General features: G+C 61.7%; 12 protein-coding genes across 12 annotated transcripts; 6 read left to right on the plus strand and 6 right to left on the minus strand.

Moving 5' to 3' along the window:
* Positions 1–515: 515 nt before the first annotated feature.
* Positions 516–902, plus strand: PAN0_021c5978 (uncharacterized protein; the record flags this gene model as incomplete). The annotated part of the gene is made up of 1 exon (XM_014798475.1): positions 516–902. One exon carries the CDS (start codon positions 516–518, stop codon positions 900–902), a length of 387 nt encoding a protein of 128 aa, XP_014653961.1.
* A 32-nt stretch (positions 903–934) lies between these two features.
* PAN0_021d5979 (transcription factor Tfb2) lies at positions 935–3,411 on the minus strand (the record flags this gene model as incomplete). Its single annotated transcript, XM_014798476.1, has 6 exons — positions 935–1,012; positions 1,063–1,343; positions 1,540–1,620; positions 1,709–1,739; positions 1,832–1,897; positions 1,966–3,411. 6 exons carry the CDS (start codon positions 3,409–3,411, stop codon positions 935–937), a joined length of 1,983 nt encoding a protein of 660 aa, XP_014653962.1.
* Positions 3,412–3,896: 485 nt separating this feature from the next.
* On the plus strand, positions 3,897–5,897 carry PAN0_021c5980 (diphthamide biosynthesis protein; the record flags this gene model as incomplete). The annotated part of the gene is made up of 1 exon (XM_014798477.1): positions 3,897–5,897. The coding sequence occupies one exon, from the start codon at positions 3,897–3,899 to the stop codon at positions 5,895–5,897; it is 2,001 nt and encodes a 666-aa protein (XP_014653963.1).
* Positions 5,898–6,027: 130 nt separating this feature from the next.
* Positions 6,028–7,260, minus strand: PAN0_021d5981 (DUF125-domain-containing protein; the record flags this gene model as incomplete). The annotated part of the gene is made up of 1 exon (XM_014798478.1): positions 6,028–7,260. One exon carries the CDS (start codon positions 7,258–7,260, stop codon positions 6,028–6,030), a length of 1,233 nt encoding a protein of 410 aa, XP_014653964.1.
* A 554-nt stretch (positions 7,261–7,814) lies between these two features.
* On the plus strand, positions 7,815–14,743 carry PAN0_021c5982 (uncharacterized protein; the record flags this gene model as incomplete). Its single annotated transcript, XM_014798479.1, has 4 exons — positions 7,815–13,726; positions 14,164–14,224; positions 14,342–14,597; positions 14,712–14,743. The coding sequence occupies 4 exons, from the start codon at positions 7,815–7,817 to the stop codon at positions 14,741–14,743; spliced, it is 6,261 nt and encodes a 2,086-aa protein (XP_014653965.1).
* A 37-nt stretch (positions 14,744–14,780) lies between these two features.
* PAN0_021d5983 (exosome complex exonuclease rrp40) lies at positions 14,781–15,788 on the minus strand (the record flags this gene model as incomplete). The annotated part of the gene is made up of 1 exon (XM_014798480.1): positions 14,781–15,788. The coding sequence occupies one exon, from the start codon at positions 15,786–15,788 to the stop codon at positions 14,781–14,783; it is 1,008 nt and encodes a 335-aa protein (XP_014653966.1).
* A 461-nt stretch (positions 15,789–16,249) lies between these two features.
* PAN0_021c5984 (mitochondrial carrier) lies at positions 16,250–17,167 on the plus strand (the record flags this gene model as incomplete). Its single annotated transcript, XM_014798481.1, has 1 exon — positions 16,250–17,167. One exon carries the CDS (start codon positions 16,250–16,252, stop codon positions 17,165–17,167), a length of 918 nt encoding a protein of 305 aa, XP_014653967.1.
* Positions 17,168–17,945: 778 nt separating this feature from the next.
* Positions 17,946–20,258, plus strand: PAN0_021c5985 (GPI mannosyltransferase; the record flags this gene model as incomplete). Its single annotated transcript, XM_014798482.1, has 1 exon — positions 17,946–20,258. The coding sequence occupies one exon, from the start codon at positions 17,946–17,948 to the stop codon at positions 20,256–20,258; it is 2,313 nt and encodes a 770-aa protein (XP_014653968.1).
* A 278-nt stretch (positions 20,259–20,536) lies between these two features.
* PAN0_021c5986 (WD40 repeat-like protein) lies at positions 20,537–22,132 on the plus strand (the record flags this gene model as incomplete). The annotated part of the gene is made up of 1 exon (XM_014798483.1): positions 20,537–22,132. The coding sequence occupies one exon, from the start codon at positions 20,537–20,539 to the stop codon at positions 22,130–22,132; it is 1,596 nt and encodes a 531-aa protein (XP_014653969.1).
* A 52-nt stretch (positions 22,133–22,184) lies between these two features.
* On the minus strand, positions 22,185–23,573 carry PAN0_021d5987 (uncharacterized protein; the record flags this gene model as incomplete). Its single annotated transcript, XM_014798484.1, has 1 exon — positions 22,185–23,573. One exon carries the CDS (start codon positions 23,571–23,573, stop codon positions 22,185–22,187), a length of 1,389 nt encoding a protein of 462 aa, XP_014653970.1.
* Positions 23,574–24,115: 542 nt separating this feature from the next.
* PAN0_021d5988 (vacuolar protein sorting-associated protein 26) lies at positions 24,116–25,320 on the minus strand (the record flags this gene model as incomplete). Its single annotated transcript, XM_014798485.1, has 5 exons — positions 24,116–24,467; positions 24,551–24,715; positions 24,797–24,953; positions 25,025–25,097; positions 25,171–25,320. The coding sequence occupies 5 exons, from the start codon at positions 25,318–25,320 to the stop codon at positions 24,116–24,118; spliced, it is 897 nt and encodes a 298-aa protein (XP_014653971.1).
* A 512-nt stretch (positions 25,321–25,832) lies between these two features.
* PAN0_021d5989 (trm112p-domain-containing protein) lies at positions 25,833–26,327 on the minus strand (the record flags this gene model as incomplete). Its single annotated transcript, XM_014798486.1, has 2 exons — positions 25,833–25,940; positions 26,046–26,327. The coding sequence occupies 2 exons, from the start codon at positions 26,325–26,327 to the stop codon at positions 25,833–25,835; spliced, it is 390 nt and encodes a 129-aa protein (XP_014653972.1).
* Positions 26,328–26,878: the final 551 nt, after the last annotated feature.

Raw genomic sequence — 26,878 nt, forward strand, 5'->3', positions numbered from 1 at the left:
GGGCCGAGCGGGGGGGGGGGGGGCTGGGCTTGGGCAATTTCGAGGGAACTCGAATTTTTTGGCGGAAGGGGGGGGGGGCAGGGTGAGGTGTGAGTTGAAGATACAACGGCCGAGTGTAGCGGCAACGGAGACGGACCGGAGTCTAAGTCGGGTGACGAATGCAAGGATGGTGGGCTTAGAGGATCTGCGGAAACCTTCATCCCAAGATCGGTCAACGGTGGGACCATGTTGCAACGCGGTGGCATTGTCGCGATGCGACCACATGAAGTGGGTTGTGATACAAGGGTGACTCGAAGGGCAGAAAAGGTTCTGCCCAGCGTGTTCCAACAAGCCCTGACATGTATAAGTACAAGCTCTTCTTGTCGTGTCCACTGAACGTAATAACAAGCGCTTTTGCAGATGCAAGGCATTCTTCACCATAGAGGCGTGGACTGGGCAGTCGGTAATTTTAACTGATTAAGAGTCTGAACGCGCATTTCATTCCACCAATACGAGGGTCTTGTGATCAGGACACGATGGGACCAAAGCGACAGGACAAGGCCGGCGAGGGTGGTGACCCCGTCGAAGAGGGTAACAACCCTGAGGCCGAGGTGGCAATCGAGGCCCCTCGAGGTGAGCCTGAACAGGTCAGGCTCGACAACAAGATCACTGAACAGCGGTTCAGTTACGACAAGATGCTCAAAGCTATGGAAGTCGTCACGCCAAAGCTCAACAGGCTCAACTTCTTCGCATGGAGGGTCAAGGTATTCAACGCCCTCCAGACCATCACCTATGGTCTCAAGCACGTGCAGCGAAAGATCCACCCTGGATCGGAGCTATGGGACGAGACCTACGACGTCTGGATCCGACAAGCAATCGCCAGTAGCGTGCGAACCTGGCATGAAAAGCGGGATTGGATCTGATATCGTCTGCAATTCTAGCGTGATTGTAGTCGTCAATCGTGCGGCGAGGACGGATTTCGCGTTGCCATTCCGGCCAGATAAGATCGACATGTTGAAATGCGCGGACGAAGCTAGCATCGAGACGGTCGAGACGGTTGTTACGGGAGCTTCTGGAGCGAACCTGTTTTGCGATGGCGTTGAGGATGGTGATGGCGGGGTCCGAGTAGTGCATCGCAAGCCACTGCGAGGTAGTTGCCTCGTTGTAGACATCTGGCAAGTGGCAGGGACGCGAGGGCCAGACGATGAGTTTGTTGTTGGCGAGACAGGCGTCGACTTGAAGCTTGACGCTCTCGAGCTCGAGGGCAATGGAGGTCCAGGGGAGGACGGATTCGGGCGCGAGGCGGTCCTTGTGCTCGTCGAGGGGAAGTGACTTGGCAGACACGCTTGTGTTGCCGTTCATGGCTGGAAGTTGGTCAAGCCACCAGGTCATGTAGGGCAACGAGACCAAGGAAGGCGAGAAAAAATTCGTCATTATGACGAACAGAGGCACGGTGAGCGTGTGTAGGGTTGGAAACAGACGGATGGATGGAGTGATGAACGGAAGAGAAGATGGGTGAGCAACAGCGTGGTAGAGGGTCTGACGGGCGCGACTACTCACCTTGGTGGATGATGGGACAGAGCGTGGCGTAAGGGTTGAGGCGCGATTCGTATGCCGGGATGCGCTTGCAACTGCGTATAGCTGTGCGACTTGGATAGGCGGGATGGGGCGGCGCGGCGAGGAGGAGTAGATGGTGGTGAGAAGCAAAGAGCATCCACCCGCACCACACTCGCAACTCCCGCTCCGCTGGCCTCCACTTCCTGATGGTTTATTTTGGGCGTGGCGTGTGAGGTTTCAGCCCAAATTGTGGCTGGCAGAAATGCGAGGCCCCTGGCCTTGCTGTGCTTGCGACTTCGAGACTGGCTATCTCTTCGTCGACGTCTGACGCGCCGCTTTCAGCGAGACGGGCTTCGATGGCCTCGTCGCGAGCTCAGCATTCAGGGCTTAGATTGGTCATGCTCTTCTACGTCGGATGTAGTCGCGCACCGGCTCGTTGCCCGCCTCGTCGACAAACAGACGACGTTTTGGTTCGTCGTGCCATACGAGGACGCCGAGCTGGCTGGCGTAGTTGCGCACCTCTGCAAAGTCGGACTGGCTGGTAAAGTCGGTGAAGAGCGAGCCGAGGTTCTGCTGCACGCGGTTCTTTTCGCGCTCCCAGAGACGAATCTGGTCCGAGACCGTGACGGGGAGGAGCGGATCGTTGCGGTGCATCTGGAGGTGGGCGTGGTGGGTGAGGTAGGTGATGATCTGCTCTGCGGTGATGCCGTTGGCGAGCGCCGACTTGACCGAGTCGCGCGTGATGGAGCCGACGACGAGGTTGGGAAAGCGCGCCTTGATGGTGACAAAGAGCGAGAGCACGGCGACGCGCAGCGGATTCGAGGTGTAAGCGTAGAGGCGATAGTTGGTCTCGAGGATAATGTAGCCGCGCTCCTCGGGCTCGGAGCCGTTGGTGGAGAGGAGAGGAGCGGCGGCGGACGAGGTGAGTGTGGTGGCGAGGCGGGTGGGATAGAAGCGCCGGCTAGACGCCTTGCGCTGGTACACGAGCCCGTAGTCGCGAAAGTCCTCGAGCATGTGCAACTGCGTTTCGGGCAGCTCCTCGGTGGAGTAGTCGCGTCCGAGCTCGAGACTGCCGAGCATGAAGAGGAAGGCGAGCACCTCGACCAGATCCATGTTGCGCTCCTCGGCCATGTCGAGGTACTGTAGCAGCAGATGCCAGAGCTGCGTGTTGACGTCCTCCAAGAGGAATTGGAAGCCGCGACTGGTGATGTTGAGCGATGCGGAGGCGGCGGCGCTGGAACGCGACTGCATCAGGTTGCTCCGACGCAGCAGATACAGCACGGGTTCGCGCGGCGTGCTCGACTTGTCGCTGCCGACCATGTAGTGGAGGATGGTCTCCCATTTTGTGCGCGCGTAGTCGTCGAGAAAGGCGATGTCGACGGCGTTCTTATCCTCGGTATCGCACGGCACGCCAAACGAGCGATGGCTGCCTCCTCCCGTGAGCGCTCTTCGCATGCCTTCCGTATACACAGCGTTGAGCAGCAGCATCTGCTTTGCGCTCGCGGGCTTGAGCTGGACGATCGAGAGGCGGGCGAGCTTGGCGACGGCGACGTCGAACTCGTTGCGCGCGTCCTTTCTGAGCCAGGCGAGGAAGTCGTCGGCGGCGAGGGGCGCATGCAGAAAGAGCATGTGCATGATGATCTGGCGCGCGAGCATGGGCAGCAGCCGGAAGATGGCGAGGCACGACGCAGGCTTTTCGTAGAGCCGGATGAGCACCGATCGCGGCTGTCGATCGAGAAAGTCGTCGATGGTCTCGGCGCCGATGCCGGCAGCGCGCGAGTGTTCCGCTATCGATATCGCATGGTTGTTGCCCCCCTTGCCTGTCGATGTAACACTCTGTCCCGGTCCGGGAGTGTGACGTTGGGAGGCTGCCATGGCCGCCTCTCTCGATCTCTCCCTCTTGGCGCTGTGCGCGGTGCGTTTCTGCTGTGCTGCGTTTAGACGAGCATCGGATCGTCGCCGTAGACGAGGTGCGAGCTGTAAGCTGTGATTGGCTTCCGACGGGTGATGGTGATTGTGATCGTATGGGTGATGGTGGCTGTGGGAATGTGACGGCGCCCTTCCGATCCGCACTTGTCATCCTCTCGGATGGCCCGCCGTCGAGGCTGAGCCAGCGCGCCGTTTGCTCGATCCCGCACTGCTGCCTCCCTCCACACGCGGGCAGCTCCGAGTCCCGGGCTGGAAGGGGTCCGACTCGCCAAATTGATTGAGACTTTGCGGGCGCGATTCAAGCGGCACAGTCAGTACTAATGAAATTTGGGGTCTATACCCTTGGCCGTGGCTCGCGAAGAAAAAATTGCGGAAGAGCGAGCGGCTTCGGATGCTGCCCGAACACCACCATCTCGAGCACCTCCGCGGCCATGGCGGCATTCAGCACCACAGACGAGGCCATTCTCACGGCTCCTCTCGAGCTCGATCCGCTCGCCCAGTCTGCCACCGCTTCCTCGTCCGGTCGTTCCATCTACCACGTCTACGACATCGTCTCCACCGCCGCCAAGATCCACTCGGGTCGCTTCCAACGCGTGGCCTTGCAGTTCCCCGACGAGGCGCTCGTAGACTCGGTCCCCGTATACTGGGCTCTGCGGCACCAGGTCCGCTCCCTCATCCGCAATGCTTCCTCCTCCGACGCCGACTCCGCATCCAGCTCGCCCAGCCCGCTGCCCGACTTCTACATCCTCGCAGATACCAGCTACGGCGGCTGCTGCGTGGACGAGGTGGCAGCAAAGCACGTAGACGCCGATCTTGTCGTCCACTTCGGTCACGCCTGCCTCTCCGCAACGGCTAGGTTGCCCGTCATCTATGTCTTCACAAAACAGCCCTTGACGAGCGTCTCGGAGGCTGCCCAAGCACTGGCAGCGCACGCAAAGAACAACATCCTAGAACAATCCTCGAGCGGATCACATCCAAGTGCGCTCGTCTTCACCTACGACGTCTCCTGGCACCATGTCGCCCAAGACGTCTTTGAGGCTACCCAACTCGCGCTCATACAGCACGGAATCTCTCTGCCCTTCGTCAGAACCCACGTTGATCTTCGAACAAACTACGAAGACAAACTCGTCAACCGTACGTCCAGAGCGGCTGTACAAACAAGCATTCGCGCTGACGCTTGCGCCTGCACCAGCTCTCGAACAAGCTTAGCATCCACCTGCTGCGGTGCAACCTCGAGCTCTTCCTGCGCGCCCTCATCAACGTGTCCTTCCGCAACTGCTACTTCCTCCTCGGCAAGTGCGCCATATTCACCAACAACGCATGCGGCCGACGACGCCCGCTCCGATCGCGACTCCCATCCGCTGGGCGCTGCTCGTTCCGTGACGCTGCCCCAAGGCATCGACCACACGCAGTGTGGCTACCTCTATCTCGGCCCCGAGTCCCTCTCGCTCACCAACTTGCTCCTCACCCTTGGACCATCCACGCCCCTCGTCTCCTACGATCCCATCCGCTCCACCGCACGAGTCGAGACTGGCTCAACCAATCGGCTGCTCATGAAGCGCTATGCATCCGTCCTCAAGGCGCGCGACGCCTCGGTGGTGGGCCTGCTCGTAGGCACGCTCGGCGTCCACTCCTACTTGCCGCTCCTCCAGCATCTGCGTGCGCTGCTCACCAGCAGGAAGAGCGCGCGCAAGGTCTACACCATCTCCGTCGGCAAGCTCAATCCGGCTAAGCTCGCCAACTTTCAAGAGATCGACGTGTTTGTGCTCGTCGCATGTCCCGAAAACACGCTGGTCGACAGCAAAGAGTTCTTCCGGCCCATCGTCACGCCGTTCGAGATGCAGCTCGCTGTCAATGCAGCCGAGCGCCAGCAGCGCGGAGAAGAAGGCGTCGACTGGAGCGGCAAGTACGTGCTCGACCTCGACAAACTCGTTCCACCGCACCTGCGTGACGCCCACGACCACAAGGACCTACTTGCGCGCATAAATGAAGTTGAGCTTGACGACGACACGCACGCATCAGCACAGGTGCACGACGAAGAGCATGACAGGGAAGAAGAAGAAGAAGACGACGACGATGACGATCGGCCGCACTTTTCGCTCGTCAGCGGAACGTACGTGCATCGACGCAAGTTTCACGGCAACTCCCGCACAACTCACTCCCTTGGCGGCGCGACAGATCCAGCAGACCAAGCTCTGCAACTCGCCAGCGCGCAGGGCGGCACCCAAGAGAACTCGGTGATGATGCGCAACCCGGCGACGGGCGAAGTGACCACGGTGCTCGAGAGCGCCTCGCTGCAGCACGTGGGCCAGCGCGCCTGGCAAGGCCTGGAGCAACGCATCGGCCTCGACGAACCGAGCATGCTCGAAGAAGGACGACAAGGCATCGCCAAAGGCTACAAGGACGCTGGCGGCCAAGGCCACACCATGTGACTGCCGACTCGATAAACACTCAATGCCAATGCGCATATCATCACATGCAGGGGACCGAGAGTGCGGAGATCAGCATAGCTGAAGTACCCGATTAGAGGAGAAGCCGAGGGGCGAGGGGAAAGGGAGATGTCTAGATGTTGCCAGCCTCGCTGCCGCCTTCGAGCAGGCCTACGATGAGCCAGGAGGCGCCTGCTGCCACGCCTCCGACGGCGAGGGTGGAGAGGGCGCCGTAGGCGTAGCCTTTCAGGCCGCCCTCGCCGCCGGTGACGCGCTGCTTGACCACGCCAAAGATGAGGAGGATGACGCCGGTGATGACGACCGAGAGCAGCAGCGCGCGGCTGGCCTGGTCGACAAACATGTAGGGGAGGAGCGGGATGATGCCGCCGAAAAAGTAGCTGAGGCCGATGGTGAGCGCCGAGATGTAGAGGCGCGAGGTGCTGACGGGCTCGAGACCGTCGCCGAGCTTGAGCAGGAAGGGCGTGAGGCCGGCCTGGTCGAGGTCGTCGGCGTCGTCGTCGGCGTCAGAGTGGACGAGCAGCTGCTGCGACTCCTCGTCGCTCGCAACACGTTTCTGGATCGGCAGCGACGAGGCGGACGGCGAAGCGGAGGAGCCGGGCAGCGGGATGCAACCAAAGATCTTGCGTCGCGCGGCACGGGAGGCATGCAGGTTTTGCGACTGAGCGAGCTGCTGGGCTTGCTTGCGCGCTTGCTCCTTTGCGGTGAGCTCTGCGGCGATCTGTGCGCTGGTGTCGGGGGCGATGCCGTAGCGCTTGAGGATGTCGTGTACCTGGCGCTGCACCTCGGACTGGCACGAGCGCTCGACGCGCTGCTGGATGGCATTGAGGTTGAAGGCAAAGTGGCTGAGCTCCGCCTGTGCGGAGAGGAAGCCGCCGATGCCCATCGAGATGGCGCCGGAGACGAGTTCTGCGAGGCCTGCAAGCACGACGAGCTTGGTGGAGCCGGTGGAGGAGAGGCCTGCAGTGAGGGCAAAGGGGACGGTGAGGCCGTCGCTGAGGCCGACGATGCAGTCGCGCGCAAAGTCCGGATCGATGAGCGTGCGCTCGTCGGCGGCGACGACGTCCCTGCAGCAGACAAAGCTGGGGTCGTGGTGGTGGTTGGCCGACGAGGGGCATTCGTGCGAGGCGCTCAACGTCGAGGCGGACGACGAGGCGACGGCCGGAGCGGTGGCCTGGTAGTCTGCATCCGAGGCATCAGCAGTGGTGGTGGACCAGAGCAGTGGCGTAGACTCGGACTTGTTCCTGGAAGCGAGCTTGACGACGGATGCGCGCGACGCAGCGCCGGTGTTGGCGCCGCAAGCACAGTTGGCACAAGCAACGGTAGTCTTGCTGGAGGAGCAGGCCATGTTGGAAAGGGCCAGGCGTGGACAGTGGGAGATGACAAGACGAAGGCAAGAGCGATGGGCGAGCGCAAAGTCGCATAACTTTATATGCACACCTCTACTAGCCGAAGAAAACAGGAACCCGCCCGCCCACCTGGAACAGGAAGATAAAAACGACAAGGCCGATAACAGATGCCACTCGAAGACCATCCATCAGCCAATCAGCGGCGCGCTATTTCGAATCGCCAAAGCGTTGAATCAGGATGTCAGCTTTACATACCGTAACATTGATAAACTCGTGAAAAAACACGCGCCGCGTTCGAGCCTCGTCGTCTCGCCCTGGCGTGGTGGGGGCCGAGCAGACGCGCGACGCGTAAAGAAGAAGGCGGAGTGCAGTGAGTGAGCGTTTCACTCCACTTTCGCCAACGCCCGAACTGAGCCTTCTCTCGGCAGCCATCATCATCATCACCATCCCTCACTCTCTCACACTCTCTCCATCCTTTCCTCGCTTTCTACCACGCCAATTCGAATGGTACTCTCTGGTCGTAAGCTCTGATTTCGATTCACGGCGTTACACGATGCAAAGCCTCAGCTCCTCCGCATCGACTCTCAGCTCCCTCGACCCCTCCTCCTCCTCCTCGTCGGCGGTGCCTTCCATCGAGGCTGCTTCACATCCTGGCGCAAGGGCAAACGTCACCTACTCACGCAAACCCTTGGCAGACGCTCAAACAGATCTAGTCCAATCCAATCTCGACTCGGCAACCTCCTCCTCGCAGCCTGCATCGCCTTCGCCCATGCTCTTCGACTCGCCAATGCGTCACTATACCACAGCAGCCCCCTCGCACCAAGCGTCCGGCTCGCCACGGGACAATGCAGTCTGCGTTCCCAACACCGCCGTCGTCTCGCCCGCAACCACTGCTCACGCCGACAGCTCCGCCGTCAAGCATGCGACGTCATCTCTGCATCGCCAGCATCACAGCCAGGACAGCCTCCGCACCACTTTTCAAATCGGACGCGCAAAGGCCATCTACGACTCGGACTCGGGCGACGACGACGATGAGCTTCTCAACGCACATCCCACCAATCTGCCATCGCACGACGCCCAAGACGACGATGCAATCATCGCGCGCATCCGGGCACAAGCGGCACCCGACGTCAGCTCCGATCCGTTCACCGGTTCGCTCTCCTCCCTTCCGCTCTCCTCCCTTCCGCCCTCCAGCTCGCGTGCGTCCGACCAGCTCGATCCTGCCACCGATGACACCTACGATCCGCTTCCCCTGCCTCGTCGCCACGGCGCAAAGGTGTCGGCCATGCGCGGCAAACAAGGCGCCCCAAACCGTGCCACCTTCTCCTCTTCCTCTGATCAAGACGACGATGACGAGGATGCCCTTCGTCCTCGCACCTTCAACCTGGCCAGCTCCGCTGCGCTCGAGTCGGCACCGCCACACCATCCACAACCGTCCCCACCCTTGTCACGCCGTCAGCGCATCGAGGCTCTGGCTGCAAAGGCGAGGCACGCTCTCGGCGACGTCGACGTGGATCCACACGCACAACCGGACGCGCTCGTCCCTGCCTTTGTCGCGCACTCCAAGCACTCATCCGATCAAGCTTCGCGCTCGCGCTCGCCCTCGCTCGACATTCAGGACAGCGACGCCGACATCGCGCCGCGGTCGTCCGCCAGCGCCAAATTCGCCGAGCCGAGCCTCTTAGCCCACGACGCCGCCCCCACCGCTCCTTCGCACGTGCCGCCCAAGATCAAGCCACTCTCCCACAAGGAGCTCGATTCCATGCACAAACAGACCGCTCGCCTCGCGCGCGAGAATCGCGTCCGCATCGACGCCTCTCAGCCCAAAAAGACAATCGGTCTCGGCCAGCTCTTCAGCAAGATCACCGGCAAAGAGACTCCACACAGCGACGACAGCCATGCCACATCCACATCCACTCCCACCGAGCCGCCTCGACCACATCCGCCTCCCGCTTCCTCCGGTCATGCCTCGTCCCAAATCCCTTCCGGTCAGTCAAAGAGCCTGCACAACTCCGATCCCATCGAGTCCGACCCCATCCGCGAGCGCTCCAGTCCCCATTCCAACCACGCAAGCAGCCCGCTCGTGCCCCTCTCCCGCAAGCACGACCACCGCCGCCACATCGACCCCAGCCTGCACACGCCAAGCGTATCCTCCGGCCTTGCCCCACGTTCCGAACTCGCCAGCTCATCGCAGCCGCCAACGGCCATCACAGACGTGCAAGACGACGACGACGACGACGACGCCGCCGATCTCCCGGATTTGGCTTCGCTCATCGAGACGGCTCGCATCCACAAGCAGACCAAAGAGTTGACCGCGCGATATCAGCAAGGCGTTCAACAGATCAAGCTCCGTCTTCTCGAAAACGCGCGCCAGCCATCCTCATCGCAGCCCACTTCGCAGCACTTTGACGTCGCGCACGGCTCGGTCCCGAGCCACACTTCGGACGATGGCGACGACGACCAGAACCTCGTCGTCTATCGACCCGGCTCGGTCCTCGCTCAAAAGCACAATCTACCCACCACCCCGCCTGGCAAGAAGCGACACGCTGATCGCATGTATCGAGAACTCGGCATCTTCTCGGGCAAGAAGCCCCCCCGTTCAAGCAGCTATCGTGGCACCAATGACAATGGCTCCCCAAACGCTGCTTCGACCCCGCCGCACCTCCTCCAAGACGACGACGACGAATGCATGCCCACCGACATTCAGCTTCGCAACGCCAGCAAGGCTCTCTTCCCCGCCTCGGATCAGGCGACACCCAACCTGCCTACCACCCAGCTGCACGTCGCCGCGGCCCAGCTCCACCAGAGCGATTCGGCCATGCCCGCATCCCAGCCGCACGGGGGTCCCCGCGTCGCACCATCAAAGTTGTCGCAGCTTGACCTCAATTCAACGCTCATGCGTCAGATGCAGACCCAGACGCTCAAGGTGCGCATTCAGCGCGACCCCAACGACGCAGCCGCCAAGTTGAAGCTTGCCGCGCTTGCCGACGCATCCCAGAGATCCACCGTTCCCGACATCCAAGCCATGCTCCACCACCTCCACCGGCCGAGCGACCCCAAAAGTCGCCATGGCCGAGAGGCGCAATATGCCGACCACGATGAAGACGACCCCGACTGCATCATGCCTTCCGCCCGTGATGTAGAGTCCGTCGTCGGCAGCGTCATCGGCAGCGACATAGGCAGCGACATGGGCAGCGATGTTGATATGGGCAGTGCCAGTGAGGTGGAAGCCGATGATTTCGACGACGACTTTGTCCCTCTGGGCGGTGTCCTCGAAGACCAGGACGACGACCCGTACGCGCAGCATGCCGATGCTGGGAAAGACGACTTGGACGTCCCTCCCCACGACCCTCTCGACGACTCTGAAGAGGAGCACGACAGCGACAAGGAGAATGCGCCCCTTCCGGCCAGCCAGCAGAGCCATCGATCGCAAGCCTCGCCCGATCCCGCCTACAGCCTGCTACCGAGTCGGGCCGTGATGGACGAAGACGAGGACGAGCTGCCTGGCCCCCGCATCAACGCGAGGAGAGGCAGGCGCAGTGCCCTTGCTGACGATGATGCCGAGGGTCAAGCTGACCAGAATTCGCTCCAGCCCGGCCCTTTCGAAGCCATTCATGGTGAAGATGTCGCAGCTGAAGCCACTTTATCTTCAGAGCAGGCTCGCATCCCACTCGCGGACATCTCGAGCCAGGTCATCGATCTAAGCATGGCCCTCTCGCGCTCCAACACCACATCACCCGTCGTGCAGCATGCTCAGCTTCCGACGACGACGGAAGCCGAGGAGCGAGACTCGCTCATCTTCCCGCCCACGGCGGGCGACAACATGGACGAATCGTTCCGCACCGATGACATCCCTTCGCAAGCTGCTGATCTTGGTCGCTTCTTCGAGTCAACCATGCCATCCTCGACAGCAATCAAATACAACCCGCTAGCTTTGCAGGCTCCGCGCAAGTCTTTCTGGGACGAGACCCAGACGCAAACGCAGAGCCAAAACCAAGGAGCCAGTCATTCGCCCGCTGCTGCCGGCCGGCCGCATGCAAATGAAGTCGCAAGGGAGCTGACCCGCGAACCGTCAGCCAACTCGGCTCTGGGAGCCTTCTTCAACGCGACCCAGGACGAAGAACTGCGCGGAGAGAGTCTCGATATCTTTGCGAATGCCAAGACCGCCCGGGCAAAGGCTCATGGCCTTACCGCGCTGTCCAACGACGGCGGTCCTTCGCCTTTCGGCCACACTCAAGCATCCGCTGAGCCTTGGAAGCTCGGCACCAGCGCCCGGGATGCCTCTTCCATGCCACCGCCAAAATCAACCGAGATCGACGCTTTTGCCGCGCTCCGCAAAGCCCAGATGGGAGCGGCCATGGAGCTGCTCGATCCGACGCTCTCTGCGTTGCCTAGCTTCGACGAGAGTCAGGCGGAGCGCGACGCTTACGCTCAGGGTCAGCGCAGTCGCCACGGCGCCCACGTGTCGCCCGAGAAGATGTACATGAACCGCGACGGCTTCTTCACACAGACCACGCCAAGCCAGCAGCCGGGTTTCTGGTCACAGTACGACACGCAGAGCCAATCGCAGAGCCAGGATCGTGCGCCGAGTAAGGGCAACCGCGCTGTCAACGGCGCTGCCTGGCAGCGTGCTGCGCCTGGTGCCTCTGCTCGTCGAGGCAGCGACGGCAGTATCATCGGCCCCAAATTGGGCAAGACGGACGTGCTGGAGGACCAGGAGGAGCAGGACGTCCCTGTGCAGCTCAAGCGACTTCGCCGCGGTGGCGTACACGTAACAGAAGCAGCAAGGGAGGACGAAGGAGTAATAGATCGTGCCGACGCTCGCGACGACGCCGACAAGCGGGGCTCCTCTTCCGGTCAGCCAGAGACCCGACCTCGCGACGCCTTCAACGTCCTGCTCGGACGAAGCTTGCCGACCGAAGAGGACGATACGGCCATCAAAGGCAGGAAGCGCAAGTCTGCCTTCATCGAGGGTGAGGCAGAAGAGTCGGAAGACGAGGATCTCGGCGAGCAGAAGCGCGGCGATGGTGGCGGACTCAAGGGCGTCTTTGCGGACGACAACGGCAGCGACTCGGGCAAAGACGAGGACGAGGACGACGAAGATGACGACGATGTGGAAGACTTGCAAGAGCTGGTCGACAATGAACGCGACGTCGACGAGGCGCAGAAGGACGAGGTGGCACGCGCGCGCTTCCGCGAAGACATGAAGGCGCGGGACCGCGAAGATCTCGAGATCCACCAGAAGGCGATCCAGGGCGGCTACCGCAATCGAAGGGGTCGCGGCGCAGGTCTCAACGGCATCGAGGGCTTCCTCGACGACGATGCCGATGAAGAGGAGCTGCAGAGGCGTGCTGCCCTGGGCCTGCACATGTCGAGCTCTGCGTGGAAGAAGCGAAAGCTGCTCGACGGCACCCAAGACGGTATGGACGCACTGGCTGCGCACGACGAGGCCCAAGCGTTTGTTCACAGCTACGTTGCGACGCACAAGATCGAACACCAGTCCGACAAGTACGACTTTCTGCTGCCGCAGTCCGGCGATGCGGACGCCGAGGCGCAGGAGAGCGACGAGGATGACGATCAGGGCGAGGCCCGGGGCGGCCGCGTTGACGAGGACGAGGACGCAGACGAGGATGAAGGCGAAGACGAGCAGAAAACGGAACTTGAAAACGTTGATGAGGACGCCTTTGGCCCTGTGGTGACCAAGCAGCCGCGCAAGATCCGGTACGACGATGTTCGTGCTGCGGTTCGCGAGCGCCGCAAGGCGAAGAGTCGCACTGCCCTAGACGATGATGACGATGACGACGACGAAGAGCAGCGCAAGCATCGAGACGGCCGCAGCGGCTCGAATGGCTCGGATTCCGAGGAGGACGACGCTGGCGAAAGGCTGGCTTCTGCCTTGCGCAGCCGCGTCCGAGGCGACGGCAACGGCAGTGGGTCGGCAGGCGTCGAGGGCGTTGCTGATGCAGTCGCGCCAGCGCCTCGCAAACCGCATCTTGGGATGCAGTACAGACGTGCCAAAGCACGAGCCACTGGCGCAGCGCCGGCTCAGGAGGAGGCTGAATTCATGGACGTCGACGTGCAGCCTGTAGCCTCGGCGGGGGTGGGCGAGGGCGACGAAGAAGCATCTGGCTCGCTCTCGCTCATGGCGCGGCTGCTCAAAAGGCCGGCCGCCTCGGCACGCAGGGCTGCCTTGGCAAGCCAGACTTTGAGCATGTCGCTCGACACGCTCGAAGAAGCCGAGCCCGAGTGGGGCAACGAAGCGAATCTCGTGAGGGCGCCCAAGGCTACGGCTGGCGGCGCTTCGCAGGGGTCGTCATCGGCGACTTCGGGGGGCAAGAGCGCGCTGCCGCTGGGCTCGTCTGTCAAGGTTGCGAGGACGGGCAGCACAGGCGCTGCACCGATGCTTAGCTCCAAGCAGGAGATCATGCGTCGCGGCGGCGGCTTTGTGGGCTCGTCGGCGTCGCAGTAGGACAGCCGTGCGCGCCAGAGACCATACCGACCGGCAAAGGGAGTGTACATTATCATCATTTCATTGTAGCATCAACATGGTTGCAGTCCCATCGTCTCGTGCCTGCTGTCGACGAACAGAGTGTGTTGCGGGCAGGCGAGGGAGCGCTCAATGCTTGTCCGAGTGCAGCGGCAGTTTGTGAGATCCTCTGGTCGTGGGCCAAGGCTGCTCTGAATTTCGGGCCAGATTCGGCCCAAATTGGCGTCACGCGAGCACCGAAACGCGCGAGCGAGGGTCGACGTGGTCGCTTTGCTGGAAGGATGGGCGGGAAGGGAGGAGCTGGCAGGAAACCCCAAAAGTGTGGGGGAAGGGGCTGCTCGCCTCTGTCTTCTCTCACCATCACGATTGCAGCCCGTCTTGACCGGCATTGGATCCTCTCGGTTCGCTTCATCAGGTCGACTTTCCAATTGGCATCGATCCATCGCAAGCGCCTCGGCGATACGATATTCATCATGGTGAGTGCGCCCGCTGTTGCAGCCGGCCTGGCTCCAGGCTCGCAAGGCATGCCAAGCTCGCCAAGCTGACGCGGAGGCTGACGTTGGATGTTGGGTTGTTGGTGTGGATGTTTGCAGCCTACGTTCAAGGACATCCGGGCGAAGAATGCCCAGTTCGCTGCGAGCGCGCGAGAGAACGCGGGCAAGCCGCGCATCCGAGCGTCCAAGGAGAACGTCGAGGCGGATGGCGAGGAGGCGGTTGAGGCCAGGAAGCAAACGCAGAGGCGAGGGCGCAACATTGTCAAGCCGGCCAAGAAGGATCGCACGCCGCCATCGGCGCTCAAGAACAACCGGGTGGCGCTGGCGCTCATCTGCTTTGTTGTGATCGGAGGTGGTAAGTTCACGAGGCGCTCACGGCCGCACTGGCAACGCACGAGACGCGCGCGCAAGCAAGCAAGCAAGCAAGCTGACTGGAATCGTGTCTGGACTTGGACCGCGCCACCGACAGTGTTTTTCGAACTCATGCGACTGTTTCTGTAGAGACGGCCGCTGCATTGCAATGGCGGCAGTGGAGATGCTACAAAAGGTCATGGATGAGCGCGCGGACGCGCTTTGCGTCCCAGCTTTGGGCTCTGTGGTCGAGAATGTGCTGGGCATGCAAAGTAGCTTGGTCGTCTTGCGCCGGCGATGGATGTTGGGGCAGCGACGAGTGTGCGGTAGGATGCAAGTCTGCGGCGTGGAGGAGGCGGCCGACGGCGACGAGGTGGCTGGGCTCGTTGGCGCGCACCCATACGGCGCCGTTCTGGCCGATGGCAGCCTCAAAGGGAAAGTGGGCGGCGACGAGGCCGAGGAGCGGATGGTCGGGCCTGAGGAGGCTGCGTGCGAGGCCGAGTGAGGTGTGGAAGAGCATGGCGTGGGCGACTTTTTCGCCACGATGGTCGGTGGTCTTGAGATGGCCAAAGCCGTCGCTCTTGGCGGTGAGCGGATTGAGGCAGGTGAGCTCGGGCTCGGTGAAGCGGTCGGCGGAGACGATGCGCGCATAGACGAGCGCGCCGATGTTGAGGTTGGGCTTGTGGCGCTTGGTTGCGCCTTCGAAGGCGAGTGCGGGCAGCGTGGCGGCGTGTGCGCCAAAGAGCGAGACCGTGTAGGAATCTGCGCCGCGGTTGGTGATCTGCGCCACCACCGAATCGCCCGGTGCAGGGACATACTGTCGAGCATGCGTAGACAGAGCAGAACAAAGCAGCAAGATGTCAGTGTCAGTCAGCGTTGGAGGCTCGACAAATAGGGACGAGATGAGGCGGCGAGTTGGACGTACGCGTTGCGTGTTGGACTCTACCCATACGGCGGCGGATTCGGCGTGCTTTGGCTTGGATGAGGCGACCGAGCTTGAGGAAGAGGAGGAGGCTTGAGAAGCGCCGATGTGTCCGAGCGCACCTGTGCGAATGGCGGTGAGCGATGGCGATGGTGTGGCGGCTGTTGATGTGGATGTGGATGTGGACGGCGGTGTGGGAAGCAGGCCGGGACCGAGCTTGAGCGCCGAGGTGGAAGCCAGAGGCACGGCGTCGCCAGGCAGCACGACCGTCATGATTTGCGCGTCGAGCGGATATTTGATGGCGGAGTGATCGATGAGTGATCGGATGTGATGGCCAAGAAGGTGACCATGTGCTCTAGGGCGAAAGGCGTCGGATGGTGCCGATGATGGTCGAATCGATAGAGGCGGGCGAGTGAATGATGCTTTTGCACCTTTGCAAGTGCATGTGGAGTACAGGCAACGCTCTGCTGCCTCTTGCCAACCAGAATTTTTGGCTCGCTTGGCCGCTCCCTCTCTCGTCCGAAAGAGCCAATCAGCCAGCCACGCAATCGGGATCCAGAACGGCGATTTGATTTTGGGAATGTTCACTTCTTCTCGTGCTGCTCGCTTATCGCGGCGCCGTGGTGGTGGTGGTGGTGGTCTGGTCCGGCTTGGCTTGGCTCTTGTCGCCATCACCACCACCGCTCCCACTTTTTGCCCCGCATCGACCCGACCAAGAGGGGCACCCACTGACGATGGCCGAGCTCAACTCGCTGCCCAAGGCGCCGCTCCTTTCGCAGGGCAACAAGGATGTGCTCTCCGGCACCGTCGGAGGCATCGCACAGGTGCTCGTCGGCCAGCCGCTCGACATCCTCAAGGTGCGTCTGCAGACCTCGCCGCCAGGCACCTACACCGGCATGCTCGACTGCGCCACCCGCATCGTGCGCAACGAAGGTCCCCTCGCCTTCTACAAGGGCACGCTCACCCCGCTCCTCGGCGTCGGCGCCTGCGTCAGCATCCAGTTCGGCGTGGTCGAGGCGCTCAAGCGTCACTTTTCCAGCTCCAATCTCGCCGCAGGTCGCGCCGCCGATCTGAGCTACTCGCAGTTCTACCTCGCCGGCGGCGTCGCAGGCCTCGCAAACAGCTTCGTCGCCGGTCCCGTAGAGCACGTTCGCATCCGACTCCAGACGCAGCCCTCGCCCCCGCTCTATCGCGGTCCGCTCGACTGCATCCGCCAGATCACGGCACAGAGCGGCCTCCTCCACGGCGTCTTCCGCGGTCAGATGCCCACCTTTGCGCGCGAATTCCACGGCATGGGCATGTACTTTCTCACCTACGAGGCGCTCGTCCAGCGCAAGCTCGCAAACGACCGCATCGCACGAGACGAGCTTCCAGGCACCTACGCCATGTTTGCAGGCGCCATGGCCGGCTACGGCCTCTGGCTCACCGCCTACCCGGCCGACATCATCAAGTCCAAGCTGCAGACCGACGCGCTCAACCCGGCCAACCGCAAGTACACTGGCACAATCGACTGCATCCGCCAGACGTTCCGAGCCGACGGCCTCAAGGGCTTCTTCCGCGGTCTGCTCCCCACGCTCGTCCGAAGCCCCTTTGCCAACGCTGCCACCTTTGTCGCCTTCGAATGGGCCGCCCGCAACCTTCGCAATCTCTAGAGCTCGCTTGGCAATCAACGCATACCTTACACGCCATCCTAGACCATGGCCGGCCCCAACATACACAAAGCTTGATCATACAATGCGTTGCGGAGTGCGGAATCAGAATGCGGGATGCATCGACGTGCTACAGGAATGATTGGCCTGTGCTGCGATTGCATTGATGCCGGCCGTTGCCTTGAGTGCGGCTCTCCCTATGCCAAACCAGAGCTCGGTTAGCGCCGCATGGTCCATCCACCAAGCTTTCCTTGACTGACCTTCGATCTGAGATATGGCGGAACGAGTTGAGCAAAGACTCAGGATGAGGGAGCTCGTGCAGCTCTTCTGCGAGACGGATGAGGAGAACGCTAGCTGGCAAACGTTTGGCCGGCCGAAGCTTCCACGACGTGCTCCGAACTAAGGATGTTCAGTCGCAGCCACAGGTGTATTTCATGCTCATTGCTCAGTACAGGGAGCTGCCTAGTGGGCGCCACTTGTTCCAAGTCCTAGTCGCATTGACAAGCAAGCTTCTACCTGTGTATTGCCGTCATCGCTCCTGATCCGGCTGAGATTGGTATCTACGTGCGGGAGCGCCAAGGCGGAGCTGCGTCCAAGCTGGCAATAAATTCATGTCGACGGCGCCGAGCTGCACTCGTGAAGAGGTGGAGGCGGATCTTCCAACGCGTCTTTCTCCTCCTCCACCACCTACATCCACTGCCCGCATCTCGGCTCGGCTCGGCTCGGCTCATCGCTCGACTCCACGCTCGCCCCGGCCAGCAGTGGCGGCACTCGTCGCACGATGCAAGTGCGCAAGCGTGCTCGCGCTTCGGCAACGGCGCCCGAGCAGCACGGCGGCCGTCCGCACTCGTCAACTGCGCCATCTGGTCCCGCCAGCTCTGGTTTGCAGTCCCTCTTCATTGTGTTGGTAACGATCCGCATTCTCAATGCGCTGTGCACGCGCACCTTCTTCCAGCCCGACGAACACTACCAGACCACCGAGATCGCACACCGCATCGTCTTTGGCTACGGATTCAAGAGCTGGGAGTGGCACGGCGCAAGTCACGCCCTGCCGCGCCCAGCACAGTCGTATGCAGGCGCCGCCGTCGAGAATCTGCTCCAAGGACCCATCCGTTGCATCCTGCATCCGCTGCTCTTTGTGCCCGGCTATGCGCTCCTCCGTCTCGCGCGCCTCGACCACACTCCTCTCCTCGTGGCTCTGCCGCGCTGCCAGCAGGCGCTCGTGGCTGCGCTCGGCGACTTCTACACCTTCAGACTGGCCCACCGAGTCGGAGGCCCGCGCTTGGCGTGGTTTGCGATGCTCGTCAGCCTGTCCAACGTCTATACCCTCTACACGGCTACGCGCACATTTAGCAACTCGACCGAAGCCGCGCTCACCGCCGCTGCGCTCTTCTACTGGCCCTTTGTGCCTTTCTTCTCCCGCCGCTTCGATGCTTGGACGTTCTCGAGCCCGCAGGAACAAGCCCGCTTGCTTGAGCTCCAAGGCCCAGGCTGCGAGTGGCGCCAAATGCTTGCCGGCGCTCCTTTCAAGCAGGAGCAGGATGCAAGCGTGCCCGTCGACCCATCCACACGGTCCGATCGGGACTTGGACGTCAAGCAAGTATGCCGCATCATTTACGATCGCTCGCTCCGCAAGAGCCTCTGTCTGGCCGCATTCGCCTGCCTTCTCCGCCCCACCAATGGCGTCCTGTGGATCGTGCTCGTGTCAGAGCTCTTTGTGCGTCAACTTCATTGCCTTCGTTCCCGACCGCCATCAGAGGCTACACCTGCAAAAGGTGCACGCCAGACACGTGCAGCTGTGGCCGACAATCAAGACGGCTCGCTGGTGCCCGTGCTAGAGATCGTCGGCGAGGCTGCCAGTCTGGCCAGCACGGTGGCCAAAATCGCCTCGATCACGCTGGTGATGGCCTTGACAGTGGATACGGCCTACGACTACCTCTCGCACCAGCGCAGCCGCCCAGGACCTCCGCTGCCGGCGCTCAGCCTGGTCTCGTTTGTGCACAAAAACGTCTTCGCCAACCTGAGCCTCTTCTACGGCGCCAATCCCTGGCACTGGTTCCTCAGCCAGGGACTGCCCGTGCTCTGCATGATCTGGCTTCCGGCCACGCTCTTTGGCTTGGTCGATGCGCTTCAAAGCAAAGCTGCAAGCCTAGGCTCAGGCATCCAGCGCTCGCTCGCACGTCTCGTCCTGCTCACCGTGGCTGGCTACTCGCTGCTCGGCCACAAGGAATTTCGATTCTTGCAACCGCTCTTGCCGGCCCTTGCCATCTTGGCTGCCTCCGGCCTCGTCACATCTTACGCAACTCGCAGCGACGCGCAGGACCATCCGATAGACACCGCGGGCGCTCCAAAGCAGATCTGGCGCGCACTCAACATGCTCCCGCTGTGGCTGCGCGCAGTGGTGCTTACGCTGCAGCCCGTCCTCTCCATCTACCTCAACACGATTCACGGCGTCGGGCAGGAACAGGCACCTTACGAGCTCGGAAGGATATACCGCTCGCAGCGCGCCGAGCTCGCCCGGAATGCAAGCGCCATTCCGCTCGCCGAGCCCGCCGAGTTTGCACCTGGACTCGGACGCATCCATAACCTGGGCTTCCTCATGCCATGCCACTCGACGCCGTGGGCGACGCATCTGCACGACCGCGAGCTCGTGGAGCGCAGCTGGTTCGTCCAGTGCCCGCCTCCTCCTGCATCATCCGGCATGACGCCCGCGCAGCGCCGCACAAAGTACTGGGATCAGAGCGACTTTTTCTACGACGACCCCATCAAGTACCTCGTCGAGCGTCTGCCGTACAACGTGGACACCGCCTTCCCGCCTCCGCCTCCCGCGCCCGAGCGCGACAGGACGCACGCGTGGGACCTGGGATGGCGTCACTCGTGGCCGAGCCACCTAGTGGTGTTCGAGAGCCTGCTCAGCGAAGGCACGCGCAAGGCCGGTCACACGCGCACGTTGCAGAACGTGCTCAGCTTGAAAGGATACCGCGAGGTGGCGCGGTACTGGAACACGCCTAAGCATGAAGACTCAAGACGCGACGGAGACATTGTCGTGTTGGAGTACAAGGGACCAAAGACTCGGCCCGCACAGCCCATCTAGGCTGAATGCCATGCAATCGATTTGTTTACAGCATAGCCACATGACTGTCAGGTCAATCCTGCTGATGCGGTTGGAGAGAGAGAGAGAGCGAAGATTGTCGAGAGCCCTTGGAGCGCCTCTGCAAGCCAAAACTCCACATTCTAGCATCGGCGCAATTCCGAGATCCGAACCGGATCGCACTGACGCGGCAAGTCGAGCTGAGCCTTTCGTGCTCTTGATCAGCTTCCCTCACCTCGTCCATCTTCGCCCTCTACAACGCACACTCGTGCACGCACACAATGGCGGCGATACCCTACGTATCGGTGCAGCCCAACTACGCCGAAGTGTTTTCGGACGTGTCGTCGTCGACCGTCGCCGGCGAAAAGGTTTGGCTCTCGTACTATGCCGCCAACGCACCCTCGGCGAGCGTGCACATCAAGCTGCCGCTCGTGCCGACAAAGGACGACGGCAAGGATGCAGAAGCGCAGGGAGCGGTGCGACTGGGTGACGTCGAATCGTCAGGCGGTCCCACGCAAGGTCTGAAGATCAACAGGGTCGCGGCGAGCTGGTTGGACCTCGAGCTCGCGCAGTCCGAACAGGGCGACAAGACGCACACCAGATCCGCACGCACGCTGCGCAGCTCCATCGAGCTCGATTCGGGGATTCAGGTGCGCTTTGCAAAAAGGTCGCTCACCCGCTTTCTACCCACACTCGCGACGTCCAAGGTCAACGACAACTACACCAACTACCCCTCCATCGATGCATTCGACCTCTCGCTCGGCAGCGCCGACGAGGAGCGCGACCTGTTTGTAGCAGGTGGTGCGGAAGGGGCGCTCTACACAGGTCGACTGGCGGGGCAATTCGACGCGGACGAGGCGCGCGCCGCAGCGCTAGAGACGCTCACGGACGACGAGCGCCACATCCTCTCTGGCGAGGCACCCGATCCGGAGGAGACCAAGTGGGACCTTGAAGCGCGCATCCGCTTGCACGTCAATGCTGCCAAATCGCGCGCAAACAAAAAGACAGCGCTCAAGGGACATGTGGGCGATGTGCGCTTCGCAAAGTTCTTCCCCTCGAATCGCGTCGTGCTCTCCACCTCGTCCGACCTGACGTGCCGCATCTGGGACGCGTTCACAGGCGACAATCCACGCACGCTCCAAGGCCACAAGCGTGCGGTGCTCGGAACGGGCATCATCGGGCGCGGGCGCACACTGCTCACCGCGGGTGCCGACGGCTCGGTGCGCCTCTGGGACGTCGCCGCGCCCAAGCAGACTCGGCTGTTCGGCAGCGACCGCTACTCGGCGGTCAACTGCATTGCGCTGCCCACCATGGACAGCGCCGATGCCGAGCAGTCGACCTTTGTCGCCGGCCTGGCTAGCGGCAGCTGGCAGATGTTTGACCTGCGCACCGCCACCGCAAGTCTTACACAGACAAAGTATGCCTTTCCGCCGGGCGAGGCGCCGTCGGCGTCCGACACTTGGACGCAGGCATCAACCGCCGGCATCACTGCCATCGACACAGCCGACAAAGCCGTCGTCACCGCAACCACCAATGGCATCGTCTCGGTATGGGATACCCGTGCGCTCTCGTCTGCTCCGGATGCATCCGCAGATCCCACGCAAGCGCCCCGCGGCCTGCTCACAAGCTGGCGCAGAAACAATGCTGAGATCACTTCGCTAAAGATCGCTCCGCCCACGCGTGCAGGCGATCACTTGGACGTGCTGGTGGCCACGCTCGATGGACTGCCTTACCGCGCAGGCGTGGCGGGGAATGCACCGCCTCAGGTGCGCCACGAGTACGCCGGCTGGGACTGCGACCCGACCAGCTGGATCGGACTCGACGCTCACGGTCGTACGGTCATCGCCGGCGCCGAAGGCTCCGTCAGGCGCTACTGACACGGCCTACAACCATAAGGAATGCGTTAAAAAGCGCCTCGAGCGCGCGGTTCTATCTACAGCGGGAGAGCGTGCGTGCAGGCGCGTCGGTGGACGTGGCGAGTGCAAACGTGACTTTCTTCACGCCGAGCACAGGCGGTGTGGACGCGGCTTGGACGATCGATGTGCGTGATGGGCTGCGTTTCGCACTCGAACACGGCGGCGGGTTGGAGCGCAGCGACGTGGTGCGATGCAGGGCGAGCTGCGCACTGGGTGAGGTCTGGCTGAACGACAGCTTGCGTGCCAGCGCTCGCCGCGGCACGTGGCCCACACCTGTATCCTCTGCCAGCTCGTACTGTGCGAGTCGTGTAGGTGTCGGTGACTGTTTGCTGAATGTAAGCTTGCGTGACAGCGTAGGTGCGGGGGTCGGGTCGGAGGTGTAGGGTGTGATCATCTCCATGGGGGTGCGCGGGATCTTTGCATAGTCCGTCGGACCTGAAGCCGTGGCATCGGAGCACTGCGAGGGCGAGCGTCTCAGTCCGTCCGCAAGTCTCTTGAGCAGCGATGGCCTGCGTGCGATGACTGGTGAGCTTTCGGGCTGAGGGATGGATGGCTGCTGAGCCAGACCCGAAGAGCGGCTGGCGGAAGGCGGATATCGCGGTAGGCGGCGCGCCCGCGCGGTCGAGAACGACATCTCGGAGCGCGCGCTCACAAAGGTTGCGGTCGAATCCATGCTACTGCGCTCCACCGTGCGTGCGCTGGCTGTTGCAGCGCGCGCCCGCTGCGGAGCCGGAGCAAGCTCAAACGTGCTGCTCGTATCGCTTTGCGCTACCGGTGGGGTTGGGTGGTAGTACTCGGCGGGAGACTTGCGCATGCTGCGCAGCGAGACCACGCCAGCGGACGGCGCATGGTTGCCTTCGTCAAGATCTTCGAGAGTCTCACGGCAGTGCTTGGGTCGAGCGGGTCGAGCGGGTCGCTCTGGACGCGGAGGCGCCTGCACACTCTCACCATTAGTCTTCTGCTCTGGTGTAGCGTCTGGAGGTAGGGTGGAAGCCCAGAAGCCGAGTCCACCGCCCGAACTTGCGTCGAGCAGTGGGCCACCGCCAGGCATCGTCATGACGTGCTCGTATGCGGTGTGCACAAGCACGGCCTCCTTCCACGGCTGCGGAGGCAGGCCAGGGATGGCGTGTTGTGGCGAGCGGTCCGGAGTGGTGATGCACGTTGATGCTTCCGAGCGAGCCGATGATGGACTGTACGGATAAGCTGCCTGTTCGCGGCTGGGCATGCGCGCGTGCTGCGAGTGCCAGTCGGCCATAATGCCGTCGAAGAGCATGCTGAGCGGACTCATACCCTCTTCGGCATCGCCAACATCATGCTGGTCCTGCGCTTGCGCTGTTGGCGACCCTGGTGGCAGCGTTGAGGTGTGGCTGGCGGCGAAGGTGATGATGCGATGGTGGTGCATGACGTTTGTGGCTCGGATGGAGTGTGTGTATGCGGGGTGGAGCAGGCGAGCATGCGTGCGCTGGATATATATGGCTGGCCTAGGGTTGCGCGCACGGTGGCAAGACCGAGCGCTGGCTCAGCGCACGGTAAGGATGCGCGATCGGACCTCGTCGAGCCCATTCGGTTGGTCGATCCGGCTCGCTCGGCACACCTACGGCATCGCGCTGGCTGCATTGACGAGGCGACGGGCTCAAGCTCAAGCGCAGCGATGAAGCGAGTTCATCCCGCGAACGTCGGGATCGCCCGTGCACGTCAGCGCAGCGCAGTGCAGCGCAGTGCAGTCGCCTCATCCACCAGCAGGCGGTGCGTGCACGCGAGGCCAGCATGTGCAGTATGCCGGGCGAGGCGCGTGCGCGAGTCGAGCCGATAGAGCGTGTTCACGCCACCACACCTACGTCACGGGCAGAAGGACGAATCGACAGGGGTATGAAGCGTCGCGTTTCATGGTTGTGGCAGGGGCGTGGGCAGCGCAACGAGACGAGCGACGACGGATGGGTGGGCCTAGTTTTCGGGGATCCTAAACACGGTGATCTCCTGCTGCTTAAAGTAGCGTCTGTTTTCCTCGTCGATGAGGACGAGGTTGAGGTAGTAGCGCGTGCTGAACTTTTTGTTGACGTCGCGGAAGGTGGGTGTGAGCTCGAAGCCGCCGAGGAAGAGGCGGATGGGGATGGTCTCGCCGCGGACGGGGGCGCCGTCCATGATTTCGAACTTGGTGATGGTCTCGGACTCGTTGTACTGGTTGGGTGCGGCGCCTGTTGTCTCGCGGCGGATGATGGAGAGCTCCATGTGCTTGATCTTGATGCGCACGAGAAGAAAGTAGATCTTGCCCACGATGACGTCTTTGAGATGGTACCTGTTGGACAGGAGAGGAGAACGATGGGTGCGTGCGTGAGTCAAAATGTGGAATGGTTTTGGTGGGGATGGGGATTGACCTACTTGGACTTGTTGTACTCGAACTCGATGTGAAGGCAGTCTTCGATGCCGACCTCCATCTTGATGGCGTTGTTGGAATCTGGGGGCATGCGGTAGGAGTGTACCCAGATGTCGCGCTCCTTGACGACGTCGGTGAGCCGCCTGGAGATGGTGACGCGGATGTAGTATCTGTTTGCGACCAAGCATGCATGGGCGGCGATGAGCTAGACGGTGGCAAGGAGGGGATGACGAGGTTGGCAGCGAACCTACCTGAGCTTTACGTTGATGCCGTTGTAGCTCTCGTACTGCTTTTCGACGTTTTTGAACTCAAAGTCAAAGTTCTGTGCTGCGCGCATCTCGCCGGGGGAAGCGAGCTCCTGTACGAGCGAGAGAAACTCGTAGTGGTTGCCCCGGTCGTAGAACATCTCTGTGCAGAAGGGGGTAAGCAGGCGTCAGTGATTGGGCATGCTGGCCTGGAGGCGACGCATGCGTGCATACCTATGCTGCCAACAAACTCGATCTTGATTCCTTCGTGCACGAGCTTCTTGCCGTCGCGCACGCGAACGGATACCTGTAGAGGTGAGAGGGAAGACTGTCAGAAGGATTGAGCGAGGTCAGGGGAGTGGAGCGCAGTGGATACGTACGGAGCCCTTTACGCTTTCGCCGTCAAAGTAGATGGGACACTTTTCCTTGCCCGCCTTGTCCATCTTGATTTCGACTTGCTTGCGGTCATCCTCTGCATCGAGACGCACATCGACGTCGACGGGGGAGGAGAAGGAGAAGAAGGATGCCATCGTGGCGATGCTCGCCTAGTCGAGGCGTATGTTGTGCACGAAAGTGCTAAGGGTCGGTGCGCGGCGCAGCGAAGGTAGCTGGCACGGGACGCAGCGAATCTGGTGCGGATGTCGAGGATGCAAGTGTGAGATGCGATGCGGACGTCGATGCGGGTGCGAAGAGGAGAGAAGATGGATGGTCGCGATCGGAAGGGCTGAAGCTCGGGATGGTAGACGGACGTGGAGGTGTTGCTCTTCGAGAGTCAGTCCTGGATGGCCTCTGCGTCGCGGCTGGATTGGCCTGGGCGGGCGCTGCGCCTCACTCGCGCCCCCACGCGTGCCGCCCGCCAAAAATGCGAGCAAATCGCAAATCGGCATTCACATCGCGCCCGATTCGAATCGCCCAATCGCACCTCCTCCGTCTCCTCCCGCCTGACAGACTCAAGACTGCGCACACATCATGAAATGCTTTAGTAGTAGGAGTAAGGATGGTGAACAAGTACAATTACATATGATCAAAGCGCTGGGGCGGATCACTTTCCGATCTCGTGCTCGGCCAGCAGCATGTTGGGGATGCCGCTGCGGATCTGGTAGATGTGTTGGCAGTTGGGGCAGATCATCTGGCCTTCGACGACGTGGATCTGAGCGAGGCGTCGAAAGAGAAGTAGGCAAGGCCAAAGTCAAAGCGTCAGCAGCATGTTCTATGGACGAAGCCGAGCGCGATCGTCGCAACGCTGCATACTCACCTCAAGCAGCACATGGTGAAGCAGCTTGATCAGCGCCTCGTCCTCAAGCGGTTGCGAAGCGTCCGGGCCTTGATCTGGAAGCGAGGTGTCTCCGAGGCTACGCGCCGTCTTGACGAGTGCGGGCCAGTCGAGCTTGGGAAGGAAACCCTTGACGAAAGTGTCGTTGGGCTCGGCCTCGATGAGTTCGAGCTGGACGTCCTTGAGGATGAGCGGGAAGTTGTTCGAGGTGGTCTGGCATGCCTTGGCGTGGCAAGCGAGCAGATTGTGTGTGAGCAGCCTCATCGTGTCGGGATGCAGCGCGATGTGGATGGTGGGATGGCAGCTGCAGCAGCAGATGGGCGCCTCCGTATCTTCACAGACCGAGTGGAGGCAATGCCGCCAAAAAGGGTCCTCGTTCGCAACCCAAAAAATTCCAGCCCGGATCGGTCACGTGATGAACCCCATGCACCGGTCTAACACAGCAAAATCTGACACTGTGACCCACCCGAGACGCTCAGGGGTTGCTATTGGCCTGTCGTCAAACGACGCTCAAAACCCACTCGCTCGCCGTCGGAGGAATAGCAGACATACGGTTCCCAATCCATGCCACACACACGGCATGGGGCTGCCTCACACGGAAGCGTCGATTGAGCACGCATAGAATCGATCGACCTCGCGTATGTCGATGACGACCTGTTTTAGACCGTGAGGCGGGTGGTGGTGCAGGATCCAAAGGTGGGCGATATGCGATCACGGACATGTCTTGATCAAATGAGGCATGACGCTCGGCCGCTGCCGCTTTTTGCCACGCCGGATCTCGGACGACAATGGCAGAGGTGCCTATCAGCTGCCGT

Source organism: Moesziomyces antarcticus, assembly GCF_000747765.1.
Source record: "Moesziomyces antarcticus DNA, scaffold: scaffold_v10021, strain JCM 10317, whole genome shotgun sequence".
NCBI lineage: Eukaryota > Fungi > Basidiomycota > Ustilaginomycetes > Ustilaginales > Ustilaginaceae > Moesziomyces > Moesziomyces antarcticus.